This window comes from Engystomops pustulosus, chromosome 5, assembly GCF_040894005.1.
Source record: "Engystomops pustulosus chromosome 5, aEngPut4.maternal, whole genome shotgun sequence".
NCBI classification, from domain to species: Eukaryota; Metazoa; Chordata; class Amphibia; order Anura; family Leptodactylidae; genus Engystomops; species Engystomops pustulosus.
This window is the reverse complement of record NC_092415.1, coordinates 72,797,891-72,818,831: the sequence shown is the minus strand read 5'-3', so window position 1 is coordinate 72,818,831 and position 20,941 is coordinate 72,797,891. Positions and strand designations below refer to the sequence as shown.

The 20,941-nt window shown below is 38.3% G+C and overlaps 1 protein-coding gene across 2 annotated transcripts in view; it reads left to right on the top strand.

The window, feature by feature from the left end:
• The window catches only part of MBP (myelin basic protein), a 150,405-nt gene extending 135,260 nt beyond the window's left edge, over positions 1-15,145 (top strand). For both annotated transcript variants that reach the window (XM_072152363.1, XM_072152362.1), the window contains exons 5-9: positions 2,206-2,316; positions 2,473-2,508; positions 3,175-3,204; positions 7,362-7,490; positions 13,725-15,145. In XM_072152363.1, the coding sequence (XP_072008464.1) occupies positions 2,206-2,316; positions 2,473-2,508; positions 3,175-3,204; positions 7,362-7,490; positions 13,725-13,775 (357 nt within the window). In that variant the 3' untranslated portion in view covers positions 13,776-15,145. The remainder of the gene's footprint in view (positions 1-2,205; positions 2,317-2,472; positions 2,509-3,174; positions 3,205-7,361; positions 7,491-13,724) is intronic.
• Positions 15,146-20,941: the final 5,796 nt, after the last annotated feature.

Genomic DNA, 20,941 nt, shown 5'->3' with positions numbered 1-20,941 from the left:
TTAACACATGAACGGAACATTTTCCAGCCATAGATATTGTGTTTCTCAGAATGAGCTGTAATGCTGCTTTACATGCCGACTGTCTTGTCAGAGAAATTGCATTTCAGCGATCACAATATACTCTGCGCAAGTTTAATTAATTGCTTATTCCAGATATCTATCTCCCAAGGAAGTTCAACCTTCAGGTCAACCTTCTAAGTAGATAATGGTGCTTATTAACATGGGTCCTGTTCTATTTGAAACGCTTGGTGCTTTTAATCTCTGCAGCTCACATCATGATTACAAAAGGTGACATTATAACAGCGCTAAAAGGACAGATCTGTCACTGATACGTAATTCAGCCTCAGCGGCCATAATATTATATGACAGTTGTGCAAATGTCAATAAGCAGCACCTTTCATTTCATTCATAAGTAAAATGAAACAAATACACGCCCTATAATTTAGCTAAGAGCCGTCTTCTACTGCAAAAGGTCCCAGCAACATTTTCTCCTGACACCAATTGAACCCATCAATTTGGAGAAATGCAAATAAGGAGACATCTTCTGTCATCTCAACTCCTTTAGGCAGATTGCGCAATTAAGTTAATAAAAAGTAAACGTTTTCCAAAAATGTAAAAACCCTTTTTCAGCAATAACCTTGACCTGGTCCATTGTGCAATCTGCAAGTATTATAAAATCTAGTATTTTACTATAGTCCCACATAAACCAGCAAGTGGTTGGTTTTAGTTTACTCCATTAAAAATCTGCCCACCTCCTCCAAACTGGGGAAATTGTAGATTTCACTTCCATATGTATTTAAAAGAGAGACTAAACCTGTCCACAATTGATTGTAGTCAAAAAATCAGGTTACGGGGAAAATTCAATCTTTTGGATACATAATACTGAATAATAAATGTGTCTTAATTGAGAAATGCTAAAATGTGGGCTAGTATTATGAAGTAATCTCCTCTCCCCAATGAGACGACCCCTGAATGTGGTGGACAGAGAAGCCTACATGCTCACTCAGGTAGACAGCTAAGGAAAGCGTGCTTTATCCTAGTAGTAGAGTCTAGAGATCACTGGTAATCTCAGAGGTGAGAGTTGTAATCCCTTCTCTACACTTTATATTCTAGCTATTATGACAAAGGTTTACAAAAAGTGGCATTGCCATCCTCAATTCTATTACATTACACACCAAAATTCTTTTGTGGCTCCATCTAAATTTCCAACCATCATCCCCACAACTAGCACCTTTACATATGACACTTTGATGTGAAGACTATGAATGCAGATGTCTAGTTCCCTCATTACATGTATACTGCACGGCATAATATATGTGTGCGTCATCCGTAGACACAATTCATGCAATCCTTTTCCATTGTCCTAGTTTACTGAGAATTGAATATGCCATTCCCTAGTAACTTACTACACATTAACCATCAGTTACATTTTAGAGAAAATTGCTGACACGGTATTGAAAGAAGAGGTGATGACAGAAAAATATCCATTGTTCAGGATTTCCAAGTAATTATATCTATAGTACTGTCATAGTGTGCAATTCACAATATATATAATATCCCTTATAAAACAGAGTACTCTGTACTATGCCACATTACTAAGCCTTTCAAAAAATTGTCTTTATGTAAATGTCTGAAATATTTAAAACCCCTTGGCGAAAAATCAACATTAGTCATATTATCTACCATTAAAGGGCATCTACCACCAGTGTGAAGGACTGTATAAAAATGAGCCTAAGGGGCTCCATTAACTCCTATGGAGCTTGGAGCCTCTCAGGCTCATTTGCATACAGTTATTCACCCTGGTGGTAGATGTCATTTAAATGTTTGAATTGTTGGAGGAAATTAAATTATTCAGAAGAAACCTCTGGGAGACCTAACACTGGAATGATTCTAGCCCATGTCCTCACTTGTACTAGCCCGTGACCCCCCAATCACAATGCTCAGCTCTTATGTAAATACCCACTTACCTGGTTACTCATTAAAGAGTGCAATAGTTCATTCAATATTGCTCAAGACAAGAAATTGATGAATTTAAGGAAGGGTAAAACTCTGCGGCAACAAAGTTTGTCTACTCCAATTAACACATTGGTAACAATAGGTCTTTCAATATGTGGATTGCCACTATACATTGAGTTTTCCACCATTATTGATATATATATATACCGATTTAATACCTATATATATATGTCTTGCTCTTTACTTTAGGATTACCACCTGTCCAGATCAAGCTACCTCTCCTCCTCTCCTCAGAGATCTTACTATGCCCATGGCAGACATGTTGATGATAACCCCGTTGTGCACTTCTTCAGGAACATTGTAAGTATTTGCTGGAAAACGAACGTAACATACTGGTACCCCATAGAATTCCTACCTAAGGGCAGAGAAATGCGTTAGACTTTTACCATTTAGTAATGAAGTCAAATGTTTCTATTGATTTTTCTGCTGAATTTCATAATCTCTACTTTGCTCTAGGTGACTCCCAGGACACCACCCCCTTCCCAACCAAAGGTAATTATTAAAAAATATTAATATGTGGACATTGAGAGGTCTACAGTGTTTTTGCCATCTTTAATAATGGTCATCTAATTGCCTCAATTACTATAAAATGGCATAAAGATAATAATCACATAGCAAACAGGGTCATATAAACTACCAGTCACCTGACCTTCAATCTTCTGGTCTTTCTGTGTTCTTCCTCTAGGTTTCTAGTGACATTTTCTACACCTATAATAATAGATTAGCTGTTTGGTTGTCTCTGACCTTTCCAAGCTTACATTTACCTGTGTGTGTATTTTCCTTTCTATTATTTTCTTTCTGTTTAGATGCTTGCCAACTTTTGGGTACAGTACACAAAGTTCATAGCCAGAATAAGTTTTTTAATGGGAAACTTTTTTTTTTTTTTTTACAATTTCAGGGCTCTGAGCTGATGTTTCACTTTACAATAATATTTCTGTTGTATAAAAGTTCTGTTACGTAAAAACAATTAAAATATATATGAAAAAAAACAGACAATAAATAAATGGAACCGTGGGTGGTCACAAACATGAAAATAAAAGTTGGCTTCATCGACAATGGTGTCTGGAATAAAATAAAGAGATGGAATATGACATTTTGTGGAATGTAGTCATTCGTTCTTGGTTATCATGTTACCATTTCTGTTTTTTCTATGTGCAGAGAGGATTGTTCCCCGCCAGATTTAGCTGGGTAGGTGATCAATACATTTTCCATTTACAGTAGACTCTTTATTTTCCTCTTTTTCAGAATTCTTTTCTTCCTCACTGCAGTTTTGCTTACAGTAGTAATAAGACTGCTTGCATTGCTTTCAGGCCTTGCTTATGTTAAACCATATTCTGCTTTAGATAACTGGAGATGTGTCCTGAGGTGTAAGAAACGTCTGTCACTGCTTATATGATAGCTGGCATTTTTTTCTCTTAAGTTGCTGAAAGTATTTGTTTTCTTGTTTCTCATGCTATTGTTCTATATCTAGAAAACTAACTTTATGATATGTTTTGTGCATGTGTTCAAGACAACTAGATATTGCCTAATTTTAGGTCCTTTTTGGGAGCGGTGGGGGTGTCAGTATAATTCTCTTTCATCATTTACAGGTTTGGTAATTTGTTAGCTTCTGTAAGATGTCACAAAATGGCTGCCATATGCACTGTATCAATTGAAAGTCTAAGACATTCCCCCCACCCCTGTCCGCTATAGATGCTAAATCCTAGTGCGTTAAAATACCTTTGATGATGATTAGCCCTGCTCGATCTAGCATTTTTCGAGGGGAAGTATATTGGACATTAACACTTTGCTTTATCTGAAACTGTGGCAGCCATTTTGTGACAGAACTCCTGAACAAATTAAAGCTGAGCACCAGGTACGATTAATGGACATCGGCACGGTATGGTACATTTTTACTTTGTACTGGAGTGGATTTGCATGTGTACACTCTCATGTAGAACTTGTGCAGACATTGGATTTTTTCCCCTTTTTCAGCTGCCCTTGCCACTTTTGTAGCGAGTGGATGAGAAATAGCCATGCAGGTGCTACCTGTGGCCCCACACTGCTGTTATTTCTTCCTGACCTATTAAGCCTCACGCACTACACCCCCGCACCTATGAATAATATGCTTCCATCCTCAATAGACTGATAAGATCAAATTAGTTTTGCTTGTGATTTTTAGGTTTAATGGTAGGGTTCCCAGTGTTGCCAGTGGACATTTTCTGGGACCACCCTTGTTAGGGTGGGAGCTAATTTGGGGCTATAGGGATTGTTTAGCCATAGTAATTTGCAGGGGCAGTGCTGTAATCCCTTCCTGACCTGCTGAGCCTCACATACTACAACCCCTCACCTATGAATAACATGCTCCTAGCCCCATCCTTTATAGACTGGTAAGACCAAACCAATTTTGTTTGCGATTTTTAGGGTTAATGTTAGGGTTTCCAGTCTTGCCAGTGGACATTTTCTGGGACCACCCTTGTTAGGGTGGGAGCTAATTTGGGGCTATAGGGTTTGTTTAACTGTAGGGATTTGCAGACTCCTTCCTGACCTGCTGAGCCTGATGTACCCCCTGCACCTATGAATAGCACCCCACCTTCTACAGACTGTGACAGTAACTGCCACTTTAAGTAGGTCACATACTTTATTCATGTCTCATAGAAGACAATGCACAAGATATTGATATTCCTCTAAAGTACAGGACACATCCTTGCCTGATTCCATAGTCTTATGTCTTTTTACATTGTTTACACAGATTTATGTTTGTGTTTTTAGTTTTTTTCTTCTTACTAAGGAGATTTGTCTATTATTAAACAAACTAAATATAAGATAGGAACATCACGTATTTCATCTTATGCACAGCAGCTTCCTGAAGAGTCTGAATATACACGGCATTCTGAAGGCCACATTTCTCAGTAGTGGAGTAATCAGAACAGCTTGACATTTCATGGCAAGGATAAATTCCACACCACTAAATGCCAAATACATAGGGAAAACACATAGACAACACAACAACCCACAGCCTGGGCCGGCTACACACTGCATTCTGTTAAATCAGATTTTAATATGGTCAACGGTTTTAAAATCCTATCCAAAAATTCCTTCTTGGATCCGCATGTGGCTTGGCATGTAGATAAGCTACATATAATAGGAATTATTGGTGTGTGGCAACCAGACCACAATACAAAACAAGAAATGAGGGCCCTGCTCGTAAAAGCTTACAATTTATGGGGCTCATTTACTAAAGGTCGCGCACACACTTTTGTCAGACTGTGCACCGTTTTCGGGGCTAAAACAGCTTGCACAGGTATTTAAGAAGTATGTGCTGGGATTGTGGCGCACGCAAACCCTATTTGTGGCGCAGCTGCACTGGCATCCATGTCTCACAAATTAGAGGGTGTACCTGAGCAGGATAGCGACACATTCATGATTTCAGGCACACAATCTTAGTGAATCGCCGCACAGTGCATTATAGTCGGACAATGCACTTTCTGTGAACTCCAGTGACCGTGTAAGTAAATGTGCCCCCATGAGGATGAAGAAGTGACACAGAAAGTGACTTGTACAGTGGTTCAGCCATTCTTTAAGAGATAAACTAAATAAATAGATAAATAATATGGAAGGAACCAGTCACCATGGGCTCTCTATATGTACAGAAACCAGGTCCATCAGTCTGCAGAATAACTTGTTTAATGGTATCAAGTGAGGAGACAGGAGGAGAAATCAGTGGAGGTTTAAAGAAATAAAAGTTACATGCAGTTAGGGAATGTGATAGGCATGTCTGAAAAGATAGGTTTTTAGGGCACATTTGTAAGTTTGGTAGTTAGGTATTACCCTGATAGTTTGAGGTAGTGCATTCCAGAGAATAGGTGCAGCTCGAAAGAAGTCCTGGAGACGTGAGTGGGAGGTTTGAATTAAGTTAGAAAGTATTCGTAGATTACTGGAGCATCTTAGAGCGTGAGCTGGGCCATAGACTGACATAAGGGAAAAGAGGTCGGGAGGTGCATCACTATACAGAGCTTTGTGGATGAGGGTGATTAATTTGGATTGAACATGGAAACTTATGGGAAGCCAGTGCAGTGACTGACACAGATTTGAGGCATCTGGATTAATAAACCATTCCGGCTTCTGCGTTAAGAATACACTGTAGAGGAAAGAGTTTAGTAAGTGGATGTCCATGAAACCTACAACTAGGGATACCTGCAGATGAACATGCTAAATTTTCTTCCATTTTTTTTGCATTAGTATCATATATTTTTTATGGATCTGTATAAAATGTAGTCTATGGTCGAACCAGGAAAAACAGTTCAGACTATGGCATGCTCTACTTTTTAAGGCCAGGCACATGTTCATTGGTAGTCAGGGGCGTAACTTTACGGGGCGCAGAGGTTGCGATCGCACCTGGGCCCAAGAGGCTTTGGGGGCCCATAAAGTCTCACTTTCCCATATGAGAAGACTATTACTATAAACCATACATTATAGTCGGGGCCTGGCACAGACTTTGCACTGGGGCCCATCAGCTTCAAGTTAGGCCACTGTTGGTAGTGTTATACATTTAGCTATCTGTATTATCATGGTTATAGTTATGTTAAGTAAAAAGCCTATACAACATATGTGTCAGTTGTCATGAATATGCTGTGAGTGTCCTGAATGAAAGAATTGTGGCAAACTTAACTTCTTGGTTGGGGTCAATGCAAACCTGTCATCAAATCTGAATTCACTTTACCCTGATCTACAAACTCTTTTCTTTAGGAAGCACGAACAAAGGCTCTAACTTTTGGTAATTTTAGCAACTACACATATGTGTTATATATTCTCTTATGTTACTATGAATTTTCTTCCTTCTTACCTAAACTTTCTGGGCAGTTCTAGGGAATATACAACTATAAGATAAAAGGCTCCAAATGGGGATTTTTTTTCAGAATCTATTTTCTAGATGCTGATGGCCTCTTCTACAGATAAAAGATTCCTTTTTGATGTCCGTTGTTTGTCTTCTGAACACATATTTACTCAGTTACCATCTAATTTACTTTGATCACAATAACACTTACTTTAAGAAGCCTGTCATGGTTTGTTTAGCAGAAGCTGCAATTGTGAACCAGTATTTTGCATGAAGATGTTCCTATTAAATATGGAATATATTTCCATAAGCATTTCTATTTCAGTGAAATGTTACATATTCTATACATGATCAAGCCCAATGAGATTTTGCATATTGTCCTTCCAGGGACAAGGCATTTTTAGGCATTTTATTTCTTATTTCATTTTGGGATACAGTACCTAGAGTTGTCTCCTCATTTTTTGGAAGGATGATTCACTTATGGATTTCTGACATTAAGTTTGTGTCTTAACTATGTTTTCAACTATAGGGAGGTGAAGGACACAAGACCTGCTATGGAGGATCCAGTCCCAGATTCTTTGAGCACCACAAATCCTATAAGGGATACAAGGATGCACACAGAGATGGCCAAGGAACCCTTTCCAGGATCTTTAATCTGGTAATCATTTTTGTGATCTCCTTTACATACACCATATAGCAAAGCTTTCATTTTAAGAAGCCTGTGTTATCTATCCAGTCTTACTGGACTTGCTATAACCAGCTGTTCCACCTTCTGAAATCCCTGTGTGGATCAACTACTATTATTACAGCTATTATTACATAGCAAATAAACTGATAATAGGCAAACTTTTTCTACATTCCAAGAGCTATTGTTTTGTGAAAAGGGGCAGTACCAGCAAAAGGGAATTACACATTAGAACGGAATAGCATTTATGTAAATAAAAAAAATGGGTTGAAATAGAAAACTTTTTGTCAGGTGCAGCAAAATGGCAGCAACATTTGGTTAAAAGGCTACTCATAATTTCTTGTAAAAATCCAACTTTTTTAATTTCAACAAGGTTTTATTGTTTAAAAAACATAGGAAAATGCCTTGCAATAGGGCAAGACGCAATGTGTACCTCACACAGGGGGATAAGTAAAAAAAAACAACAGAATTTTTGTTGATGCATAGACAGCTTCTGTTACATTAAAACAATAAAACATAGGGGAACCAGGGTGGGGAAGGGGACACAGGGGGAAGGAGAAAAGCATACAGGTAACAAGATCATAAGAACTGTGTATAGTGTAGAATAGATAGTGGATAGACCAAGACTATGTGTGGAGAAGTGATGGAGCCATTTTTAATTACGACAAGTACTCAATGCCATAGTAAAGAAGATGGGAGGATCTACTGCAAGTCAAGTTATACTCCATTGAGCCAAAATCTGGGGAATAATAATAATAACAGGATGTGAACTGGGCATATTCTCCCTGAAAATAATAGTGGCATAATATGCAGCAAAGTGACAGAGGCATGAGATTTACTTCTAAAGTCACATTGAAACAACAAGAGCCCAATGAAATGGGAAAGATTTCAGCTCCCAATGAGTGGGTCAGTTATAATATACTGTCTTACAGGGAGGTAGGTTCATCCATCCAGGGTTGATTGTAGTTTGTCTTTTGTGCTACTTTCTATTGATGCCTTCCCCTCAAGTTATTCACTAAATAGTTCCCAAATAATGCAGTCATACATCACTGAAATAACATTACTATAAAGTTACCAAATGACTCTTTCAGACAGTTGCCTCAAGTAGCGTTCTCCGCCAGGACCCAACTTGTGATACAACACCTTCACAAGTAACACACAGGCTCAGTCCTTCATTACTACCATATCGTGATATAGTTCCAGCAAATAGTAGATGTGGACAGTAATTGGTGGCATTCCCTTATGTATAGATTACAACAAACCTATTGCTGTCCATTAGAGGTAATTGTAATTTTCTCTGAAACTTACCTCTTTCACATCAGCGTTGGTTTATTTTTTGCGGATCCCTTACTGAGCCGTTGGTCTCTATGGGTAATGTCACGTAGGCTTTATTTTTCGTTTATCAGTTGTTCGTGTAAAATCTGCAGAGCCGATTGTACGTCATGTCCTATCAGAAGGCCGTGTGTTATAAAGCTGAATGTTGATTGACTTATAGTTTGATGAGAAACGATTCAGTTGATCATGTCATTCACACCTCTGCCACAACCAAACAGGAATATTGTCCGATTTAATTGCTTGTAAGCTGCTAAATATTGCAAACGTATCTTTCTAGAAGAATTTTTATTTAAGCTGAAATGTGTGCAGATGGCATTCAATTACCATCCAGATCTGCCAAGCTGTGTTTGGCACGGTGTATAATGTATGCCTGGCCAATGTAATCTGTTGTCCTGAAGTCTTTGCATGGCTTGGACATAGCCCACAGTCACCTCTGGGAATTTAAATTCTCAAAATATAATATTTAGAGAGATGATACAAGGAATGTATTTACATTCCACATTAATTATATGGCCGTGCAAAATAAAAATGGATATTCATTGCAATTACTAAAGCGATAGACCCATATGGTGTATGATTTCACAAAACCAGGGACATGATATCATATTTATAACTAATTAAATCATTCATTTTCCCAAAATAAAAACAAAAAAGTAAAACATAACATATAGATAATAGTACATGATACTTACATCATCCGCTTTAATTATACAATTTAGTTTATTTATCCACAATGGAAAGTAATTGCTGTGGTCCTTTGGTCAAAATTAAGGACATGATTGAAGAGGTCCTTCTCCAGCCACCAGAAATGACCGGCTTGATGCCTCTTCAGTTGTCATGTGGAAGTCTAAGGACACTCTCTGGGTTTTTAAAAAGTCCTTAAGAACATGTTATAAATACTTTTCTCTTCCTGAACCCATTACTGCATTATGGATAAGAGTTTTGGAAGGGTGAAATAAATATTTTGTGACAATGTTTGTCCTGTATGTCCCTTAAATGGTTAATACAAATACCTTTACTTTGCAAAGAATTTTATTTGTGTAAGTAGACAGTAGTTGTGTGTGCAGAGAAGTAGGAGGAGCAGTAGCATTAGGGAGCTCTACTTTTGCACCAGAGCCCTTAAGACTTGTCTATAGCTAGCTGAGCCTTTGGCCTCGGTGTGGCCTGCTGTGGGATGTAATGTAGGTCAGTGGGGATATACAAATAATAAAGCAGCACTACTAAAATGGGCCAGGTTCCAGACTCTTTCCTATCCAATAATAAATAATTCTACAATTCGAAACAGTAGATAAATACACACAGTACACATACAAATGTAGAAATTGCTAGTTTAACCCTTAGCATAATGTATACTATTAAAATGAAATTGATATGTGTATATATACCCATTTGTATACATACAGAGTTGTGGGGGGGAGGGGCATTTGACTTTTTGCATCAGGCAGCATAAAGATTTAAGTCAGCCCTGTCTGCACACCTGATCCCCATCATGTCAATTCATGTCAATTGAGGAGTTGTCATATATCTACAATGCATAGAATTAAATGATCAGCAAAATCCCTATGTAGCACATTGATCATGGATTTGTAGTAAATTTTGTGATGAAAAAATGTAATTCCTGTATTAATATAAGAAGTTGCACTGTAGACCTGCAATATGATCTGAATCTAGGTCTGTCATGTCATAGGGCAGGGACAATTCTCCTGTGGACCACTCTCGTGATTTATGACCATGTCTTAAGGCTCTATTTACGCTAATGTTACATTTCGCTGTACCAGACATTGGAATACAATCTCCCCTATAAAGGCCTTTAATTTAATTACACTTTACATTTAGTGAAAATGTTCTCCATATCATAAATGAGCCTAATATCAGCCATTAGTTATCGGATGAAGCCGAAAAAGGCTCATTATTCACATATAACATTTATACCACCCGCACAAATTGATATACTATCTACGGCTCAGTAGGGGCTCTTCTGAAAGAAGGAAAAAGTGAAATAAATAAGTTTAGTAAAGTATATTATGATATTATGATAATTAGTCATTAGAATGCCTAATTGAGTTTTCACAGCACTGAAGTCTAATGATGTATCCAATGCAAAATGTAACCTAAATGTGGTAAAATGGTCAATTTATCACATGCATATTCACAAATTCTGAGCAACACAATATAATACATGGAATAAATGTATAAATTAAAAATGCGTTAGTTTATCTTTTCTTTTTTAAGTATAATATTGTTGTATTGCTGAATGTAGGAACTGCATTTAATTTGTGTTCAGGGTAGATACAATACAACCCCTAAGCTTAGCTGACTGTACTGCTGAGGACTTGTGGGGTAGTCCTGTAAGCCATCACAGAAGTCCTACACATCTCCATGAAGGGCAATATTAAATTTAGATTGGATGATTCTAGTTAATGTTCCTTGTATATTTAGTTACTTGTTAATAGTAGGCAATTGGGTAAAAAGGACAATAGACAAAAAAGGTGGGTATAATTTAAAAATGTAGGGCCTGCTCTGCCAAGTAATCTTTCTTCTAAAATCAGTGCCACACCAAACCATGGTTTGTAGTTCAGCTGTATAGAGATGCATAGAGATTAGTTGCGATACTACACACTACCCATGGTCGGGTGTGGTGCTGTTTGTGGCAAAAAGCAGTCATGTTTATCAACCTCTGGAGAATTTATAATTTTGCTTTATTCAATAAATGTTTCAACCCCTGGACAACCCCAAGTAATTGTCTCACTAGGAAAGTCTTTTTCTAAATAACGTACATGGGCATTATAGTCATAGTGGAGCATTCCCATGCCCGTGTGCTCTCCCGGATTGGATCATGGGTGAGCAAAGGACTGGGAGGAGGAGGTGGGAGGAATGAGTGCTCTTTACAGCTCCTCCCTGCCAAAGTCCTGGCCCCCCAACTTGGTCACGGTGCGTTGATACACTGTGTGCAATACCTGCCATAAATCATGCAACCAGATCACAGCCCCCATAGAAACTGTGTGAATGAGCCCTATAATATTCTCACCCATATATTGGACAGGCTTTAATCTAAAATAAGTTGTAATGATAACATTTCATAAGCTAAATTTAAGGTTGATATTAATGTATCAGCAAATATGTAAGCAACATTAAAAGCATTCCTGTTGCTGGCAAAATTTACAGAATTACTCTTAAATTTCTACACGAGGCACAGCATTTACACCCCTTTGTTCTGGTAATGCAAAATCCCTTTGTGGTCTATGGATGGCTAATGTGCCAAGGACACAGCTTCCCGAAGCAGAATAATAGAGGCATACAATATACTGAATATAGCCATTCACAGTCATGTTGATAAAATTGTCACAGAGAATATGAGCTATGACCTGAAAATACATTTGGAGTCATACAAGTTATTCACCTTTTTTGTAACCATTATATTTGGCTTCTTTTGTATAGAAGCTTTTTAAGAAGTGGGGAAATAATGTCATAGCAGAAATTCAATGAATTAATATTCCTGAACACATTACTGAAAACATTATCAAATGAATACAACTGAAACAGTAAAAAAAGGAAAAGGGTCTTCAAATGCCCTAAAAAGGTCATGTTTTCCTATTACATGAGGGACATGCTTGTGGTCATCAGTGGTCAGCATGGATTGACACAGATTTTCCCTTTATAGGATATCATCATATCATGATGAATATAGTTCTTCACAAAATGTCATTGACATTATCTGTCTAGTGTTAAAGACTGGTGTAAAAAAAGATTTTCATCTTTTCAAACAATTGGTTTACAATAATTTTATTTTCCCACATATATTGTAATTTACATGGACACTCTAAGTGATAATGATAGAAGAAAGGAAAAATTACATTTTTTTTGTTTCATCATAGGATTAGAAAAATTGAAAGCAAGCCAGTTATATGACGAATGAACCCTGTTGACCACAATATCACAGTCCACAATGGAGGCTCCTAATGGTGCCTCCAATGCAGATGTGAACACAGCGTCATGTCAATGTATTTTTCACCAGTGTCCTGACTAGGGTGACATCATGGCTCCAGCGCATGTAAACTGAGAGGTAAAGCCGGGGAAATGTCTTTTACCTCATCAGCCAGACATTTCTGTCCATAAAATGGCCGCAGTTGGAGGGTCATGTGATCTCTAACTGTCAAAGGCTTTATTATAGTATTCATAAACATACGATTAAGGTTTTGGCAGGGTGATTGTTCATGGACATATAGAGATCACATGACCACATGATAGAAATATAGAGATCACATGATCACATGATCTGTGGCCATTTGTGGACAGGAATGTCTGGCTGATGATGTAAAAGACAGGAGGCTTCACTTTACATATCAAGAAAACTGTGCAGAACTTTTAATAGATGTATATTGGTAAATTACCTAATATCCTGCCCCATACTTACACACTTGATAAAAAACATGAATAAAAATGGCCCACCCCCTTAAGTATTTTGAGATTTTATTCATGGCAGATTCTACGCGCATAGGTCCTGTATAGATGAAGGATCGGGCTAAGTTTCCCATCATGTATCATGAGAACCACTGATTCTACATATATATGTCCTTTATATGTGAAAGGTTCAATGTTAAATTGTTCTTTCAGGTGTCTCCTAGGCATAACATGGGCCGTGACCACATGTCCCAAAAGTGTACCTATATCATAGCATAAAGTAAACCGTCCAGCAGGTTGTATAAAGTTAGACTGCACGTTCAGAATTAGGAACTCTGCTCTGTTTAACAGGTTTGCCGTCTGAAAGAGGTGGGCTTTTGGGGAGGTTTCGTTGTTTTTATTTTGTGACTGTCTCACTAATGTTGCCAGTATATCTTGTTCAGATCAGATTTTATGTTTCTTTTCTTGCAGGGTGGAAGAGACTACCGCAGCAGATCAGCTTCCCCCATGGCTAGGCGCTGAAGCCTCCCAGATGCCTGCTCCACGAGATACACCCACCACTGTAACCTGAAGTGCCATTACAAATAACACTACTACTCTATATAACACTCATAGAGATAAACAATCTGTCTGGTAAAGACCGAGATCTGTGACTGCAGTTAATGTTGTGTCGCCAGTACATGCTTAAACATAGAGTTGAATTATAGAGTGATGGATACACAGTGATGGACTCTGCTGTCTATGCTCTAATCAAACATTAACATGGTCACAGGGCCACTAATGGCTTAAAAGACCCCAGGTTTATTTTTCTTAGAATTCCCTTACCATTCCACTAGTCATTGATACGAGATACAATGCATTGCCTGACCAGACCACGTAGGAGTACATAAATAAAAGTTAACAACCAAAACTTAAATTTGATGAGGATTTGTTCTGCTTTATGCTGTTTTGGGTTTATATGTTGGTGCTTTTTACTATTTTACTTTCAATAACATCCACTCTCTCTCACACGCATGTTTTTCTTTCATACTAGGTAGAGACAGCGATTCTTGATGGTAGTTGGGTAAAGGGAAATTTTAGCATGTGAGAAGGGTACATGGTACAGCTCAATGATAGAGGTGGAGGACAATGGATATACTTAAACAATTGAGAGTGAAGCTTTAAAGCTCTGTCCTTGCCGTGTTATGAGAGGAGAGAAATAGTGAGAGTGACTGGGTATTTCCGAAAGTCTAGAAATATCCTAGGTACTGTGCGCACATACAGCTTGTACTGCTTCCTCTTGTCACAATTCTGGCTTATGTCCTTATCTATAGTCTCGAAACATTATGCAAGCACGGCAGAAATGAGGAATTGATTCGTAACCTTCTGCAAATGTTACACTAGTGTATTAGTGCTGCCTTGCAGAATTATATTTAGACTAACTACTGTACTTAAAATTAGACACTTAACAAATTATCATTAATGACATTCCTATACCGAGGGCACTGGAAACCACAGATGCCCCAAACGGCTCTTCTGAATTGCACTGTTTTATTCTCTCTTAATTAAGTAAAATGTACATTGTATTGACCTTTATTTAATGGACTTTCTCTTTATTTTCCAGCATCCATTGAATGGGGGGTATAATACTACACCCATGATGCTATTTAAGTGTAGCCTGTTCATTAGTATCACAACTTAATATGTTTCAGTACTGTGTACTAATGTACTGCACTGGGTCATGGGGGTGTCTGTATACCATGATCTGTCTGGCAGAATCTATACTTCACACCATGATCATGGCCAGAACTTCTTTCTTTTTATAGGTTTTCACAGTAAAAACAGAAAGCGATCATTTTCCTTTTCTGTTGTAATAAAAGACATTGAAATAAAACAATAGTATTAGAAATGAATGGATTTGTATGGTTGTTGTTATTATAACAGAGATGTGATTTATGAAGGCACACATGCACAGATGTCTGCCAGATGGGAACATTCCATTTTAGATACTATGTAAAGTCACATTTTTCTAGTTTTTAGTATCTGCCCAGTACAAATACCCTATAACATTACAATTGGGGAAGGTTATCACACCTCAGAACTACAGTGAATGGATGACCTACCTAGTGTAACACCTTGACAAGCTGTCTCTTCCCGTATGCCCCATGTGCACACTTATTTGGGTGAATCGTGGAGTCATCTACTGTCCTCGGTACCTTTGTCATTAATTTAGCTCCTCTCAGGTTTTCTAAGTTGAACTGTGAACATGAGAACAAAAGGATCAGACATGGCGCTTCCTTCATTACCTCTAGTATGTCATCACTCCAGAAGTCAGGAGGACCCCATATACATAAGATAGTCAACCAGAAAGTGCTGCAAAGTCAAATTTCCTATAGTATGTGCATGGATATGGATATGTGAGAGATAAATGTGCATATAAAAATACAACACCCATATCAAAATACCCATTAAAGACATATGTAGTACAAAGAGAGTCCAAGTGACCTTATCGCCATATCAGTCCATTAATTAGGGTCAGCCGGAGGCAGGTTCAAACTGCAAGAGGTATAGGCTTCTACTATTAAAGAATGTCCTTATCTTGGGATAATCCCATCACAAAAAGGCCTAGGAGAACAAGCAATATGTTGCAATTCTTCATCCTGAAATAGTTCAAGCATGTGCAGCATCAAGTACTGTCTTTTACTATGGTGTCGCTCTTTAAATTTTCTGTTAATTCTTTATAGGTTATAAGCTTTTATATTGGCAAATTAACCTTAACTAGTTATGGGGGAGTTGTCAGTCATCACACTTAATCATGCCCTCCCCAGCTTCCAGCCAAATATTGTGTGAGTTTAAGGTGGAAAGAAATACCTGACGAGTTCACTGTAACAATTTTCCTGACAATTCGGGAATTGGCGGGGGGATGGTTGCAACTTTTAACAATGTGCCATCACTTCTTCAGGAAATCATTAATTCCATTAATAAAAGAAGAATTGGTCAATTTCAATTCTTTCAGTCCTAAGATGGGGGATGCTCCAACATAAACTTACGCTGTGGTCTCCTGTTATGTCGTAGGTCATAGTTCTATAAATATGAACATTAGAATGACGAAAATAGGCAATTTATTTAACAGGGTTTTGTATGATTAGAAAAACATGTATATTTTTTGGAAATATATCTTCTGAAAACAGTTCCACATGTCCTAAGGCTGTGTGTGGTATTGCAGTTCAGACCCTCTTTGATGCTATACAATACAAACATATGAACAACACTCATGATTATTGGAAAATATACAACCATTTAGGGTTAATGAGCATTACTTTTTGGTCTCTATTTCTAAATTAAAGAGAGGACACAAAAAAAATAGCACGGTTGCCACCATGTCAAGGATGGAAAATGCATCTGCATAAAAACCTGATTCAAAACGTACCAATGCAAAGAAACATGAGGACCCATAACATTTAAGGTAGAGGACACTGAATCCATACAGATAGAAGCACACACAGTATTTGTCATGTAGGAAACCAGTGAATCATTATGAGTACAAGCAGATAGAAGCAATCAAATAACCAGTCACCAGCAAAGGAGATCACACAGTGCATGAAAAACAACAAATGAGAAACGACAGCACGATTCGTAGGAAGGATAGGTAGGTAAATCAGGAGGATAATGGTGCATCAAATGCAAATGAAACAGCATTAGGTAATCTATCATATTAAGGGACTGCAGGAATCAGAAAGATTATGGGACTTGCTGCTCAATCATGGGACTTGACTATCAATGAAAATCCATATAGCCATATACCTCAAGGGTAGAAGAGAAAATGAAATCTGAAATAAAAGTAAATCCGACAATATAGATCTTACACACTGCTATAATCTTGTTTTGCCATATTAAAGAGGCATAAAAACTCTATAAGTATACTCATCTTGCTCTCCAATACAAATAAACAAGAAATGATGCACCTGCAATGATCCTAAAAATGTTGTGTATGTAGTCTGGTATAATGTAGAAGAATCAAATAGTTTAGATTCATATTAAAGTTCATACTAAAGTTTTATTGAGTTTTTACAGTAAAATAACAAAAACAAAACAAAAATCTCCGATATTAATATGTAGCGATAGAAATACAAGAAATCTAGTACAATAAGTGGGTGCCCTTTCAACTTGACAACTCCATGGATTACTACAATATAGACATAGGGGAATCAGCCCTCCGGGTCTGAGGGGTCTACCCAATTACTACAGAATTGGAGAAAGAAAAAGGGGTAAAAGGAAGAGATAACAGTATAGGGTTGTTAAGGAGGGAAGGAAAAGGATTCCTACTCAGCCCCATCCTCCGGCGCCGCCACCAGTCGGCTCTTATAATTCATCTGGTCCCGAGTTATGTTGAGGTAACGAGGAGAGGAATTAAAGGCAATCCAGTGGAACCAGGTCTTCTGAAAGCGGGATGCTCTCTTGGGATCCATGTTTAGCAGGCCTTCCATCCAATGTAGTTTGTTAACCCTTCTGAGCCACTGCCACATGGAGGGGAGTTAGGGGAGCGCCAGCCGTCTGTGTAAAGCCTTAGCTGCGTTCAGGAGGTGGCGAACTAGGCATCTTCTGTATGTGATCAGGGAGATCTCATGATGATGTAAGAGCACCCAGGCAAGGTCTTCACATAGCTCTTTGCCTGGGAACCACCTATAGTACTGAATCCAGAAATATGAAGCAGTGATCCCACCCCCCTTCCACAGCACATGATGAAACCCCGGGGAACATATTATGTAGTACTTACAGGGGCCTATACCATCTGGTAAGTAAATTGTAATTAGTTTCCTGGTACATCGTGCTCATTGCCGATTTATGGGCCAGTAAAAGAATCTTGTCCCTCTGCTCTGTGGAAAGGCTGAGGTCCAAGTTACTTTCCTACTTGAGCAAGTGTGTAATCCTGGGGGGGGGGGGGCAACTACGTGTTGATAAGAACGTGATAGAGACCCTCTCATCTCATATATGCCCTTAAACCCAGTCTACAGTACTAGGAAAATCAAGAAGTGGGAGAATTGGAGCCTTGCCAGGGTTTACCTGAAGAAGATCAGGAGGGGCAAGCAAGGATTCTCCTCTGCGCCACCCACCACCCTCTATGAAGTAACATGCTCTAAAGCGGTCGGCGGCTAGCCATTGTCTAAACACCGGTAGTGAGATTACCGGGGGGGGGGGGGAGTGGTTCAGTAGTTTATTATATAAACATTAACGGGGCCATTTATTTTTCTTTAATTGATCACATATTCTAAAGATCAATTGATTTGAGATACGAGCACCCCCCAGTTGATTGGCTTCCCAATGTGGTTGTGTTGCTATGGTGAGCACCTATCTGCATTCCAAGCCATTGCTGAAAGTCACATGACCTGTTGCAGCTCAATCCCATTCAAGTGAAGAAGGTTCACCTGAAAACAAAGGGCAATCAAGGTACTAGTGTGCTTGATAGGAAGCCAAGAGACTACAGCATTCTTGTGAAAGTTGCAGATTCTTCATTTTACAAGTCTCAGACAACCATTTTAAACAAGACTGCAAGTAAGGGTGGGTTCACTCTGGTGTTTTCGTTCTTTGTCAGCACCCATTTTATTACATGCGTTATGCTTCCCTGTTTAGTATTTTTTTGTGAAAAAAAATGTGAAGGTTAACATTGGTTAGAAAACATAATCAATTGTCATCAGTTGTCATACGGAAAGTATTCAGACCCCTATAAATTTTTCATTCTTTGTTTCACTGCAACAAACTGGTAAGGTCAAAAATGTTCTTTTTTTACTCATTAATGTACACTCTGCGCCCCATCTTGACATAAAAACTGAAATGTACATATTTTTGCTAATTTATTAAACCAGAAAAACTGAAATGTCTCATGGTCATAAGTACTTATTCAGACTCTGCTGTGACTCACATGCTGTCCATTTCCTTCTGAACCTCTTTGTGATGATTCTGCTCCTTCATTGGAGTCCAGCTGTGTTTAATTAAACTGATTGGATTTGATTAGGAAAGGCACACACCTGTCTATGTTAGACCTCACAGCCTATAGTGCATGTCAGAGCAAATGAGAATCATGAGATCTAAGGAACTGCCCAAGGAGCTCAGAGACAGAATTGTGACAACTAGCTATGAGGCTGTGGACTAAACTCAAGACTGGGTCCATAGATATAATTGATAAAAAAAGGTCCATCCACAGACTATGCAGTCTATGGAAGTGGTGCATATTACATGAATGTTAACACTTTTTTATATTTATAAGAATGTTACCATTAATGTGATATACACTATATTCCTACACTGCACCAAACAAAATATAAAATATATTTTGTGACTAGATCTGTAGATTTTTTTAGTGCTGTTAATCCTATGTTTATTGAAAAATAGGTGTAATACCTTTTTTTTACATACAAAACAATAAAGGTTGTTTATTAATAAGTTTTAAACTAAAGGGCTTCAGTGAGGTCCCTTATGGACCTTTCTTGTCAATTATACTCAGAATTGTGGCAAGGCACAGATCTGGCCAAGGTTACAAAAGAATTTCTGCAGTACTCAATGTCCCTAAGGCTTACTTAATCCATAAATGGAAGAAGTTTGGGACAGCCACAACTCTTCCTCGACCTGGCTGTCCAGCTAAACTAAGCAATTGTGGGAGAAGAGCCAATGGAAGGTTCTCTACATTTTGAAAAGAAAACAAAAACATGAAGGACTTCTAGACTAAGCATAAGGTTCTCTGGTCTGATAAAACGAAGATTGAAATTTTTGGTGTTAAAGGGGTTGTCAGATTGTTTTAAAATTTTGGCAGGTGAGCTGGGGAAGAATTTTTAAAAACACAAACCTGTGGACAGGGCTTAATTTGATTTGTGGGAAAAGCCCTTTAAATGGTTAATGAGCAAAACAAATAATTGGCTACATATTGCATTGCATTATTCGCATGCATGAAAAAATAGGAATTTTCCTATTTTTTCATGCACTAGACTAGTGGAAAAAAATTAAATTAAAAAAAACACCCATGGAAAATAATGGTTCAGTAAGGCTTCAGTGAAAATCACGGAATCACATGTGAGGATTGGTGGTTGACTGTCAGAATTGGAGGTGAACCACCGCAAACGATAACGTGCTGGTCCTTTCAATATCACAGAGCCGGGGGGCACTCGCACCGGACCACAGGAGCCATCTCTGGAGTACCGTAGCAGCTGCCGCGCTCCAGCGACGACATATGGGGGCACACACCGTTGCACCTGCGATCCATTTCTCGGGCACCCGTGACATCACAGATAAGAAACCATGGGTCAGAGAACAGTGAGACATGACAGAAGGAGGAGTAGTGTCTAGTAACTCACTGGAAAGTTATAATAAACAGCTCCTATGCTAAGCCAAATTTGTCAAAGACTGATGCTGAATGATAAATTAGGGCATGGCTTAAGACTGTCTAGTCATACTTTTCACCTCCTGTTAGTTAGCTTAGTTTACACCAGATAAAATGTGCCAAAATTCGGACACATTTCAGAATTTTTGGAACACAGACTTTTTACTGCAGAGCCAGGTTCCCTTTTTAGAGGCCAAACCCCTTCTTATCAGACTAGTCATGAAAGTGTCCACTTGCTAAATGTTGCAAAGACATGGTTTTGGTGCGATTTACGACAGAATTTTGTTGTAAACAGATTGATAAATCTGCCCCTTTGAATGTAGGTGATTGCTGATTT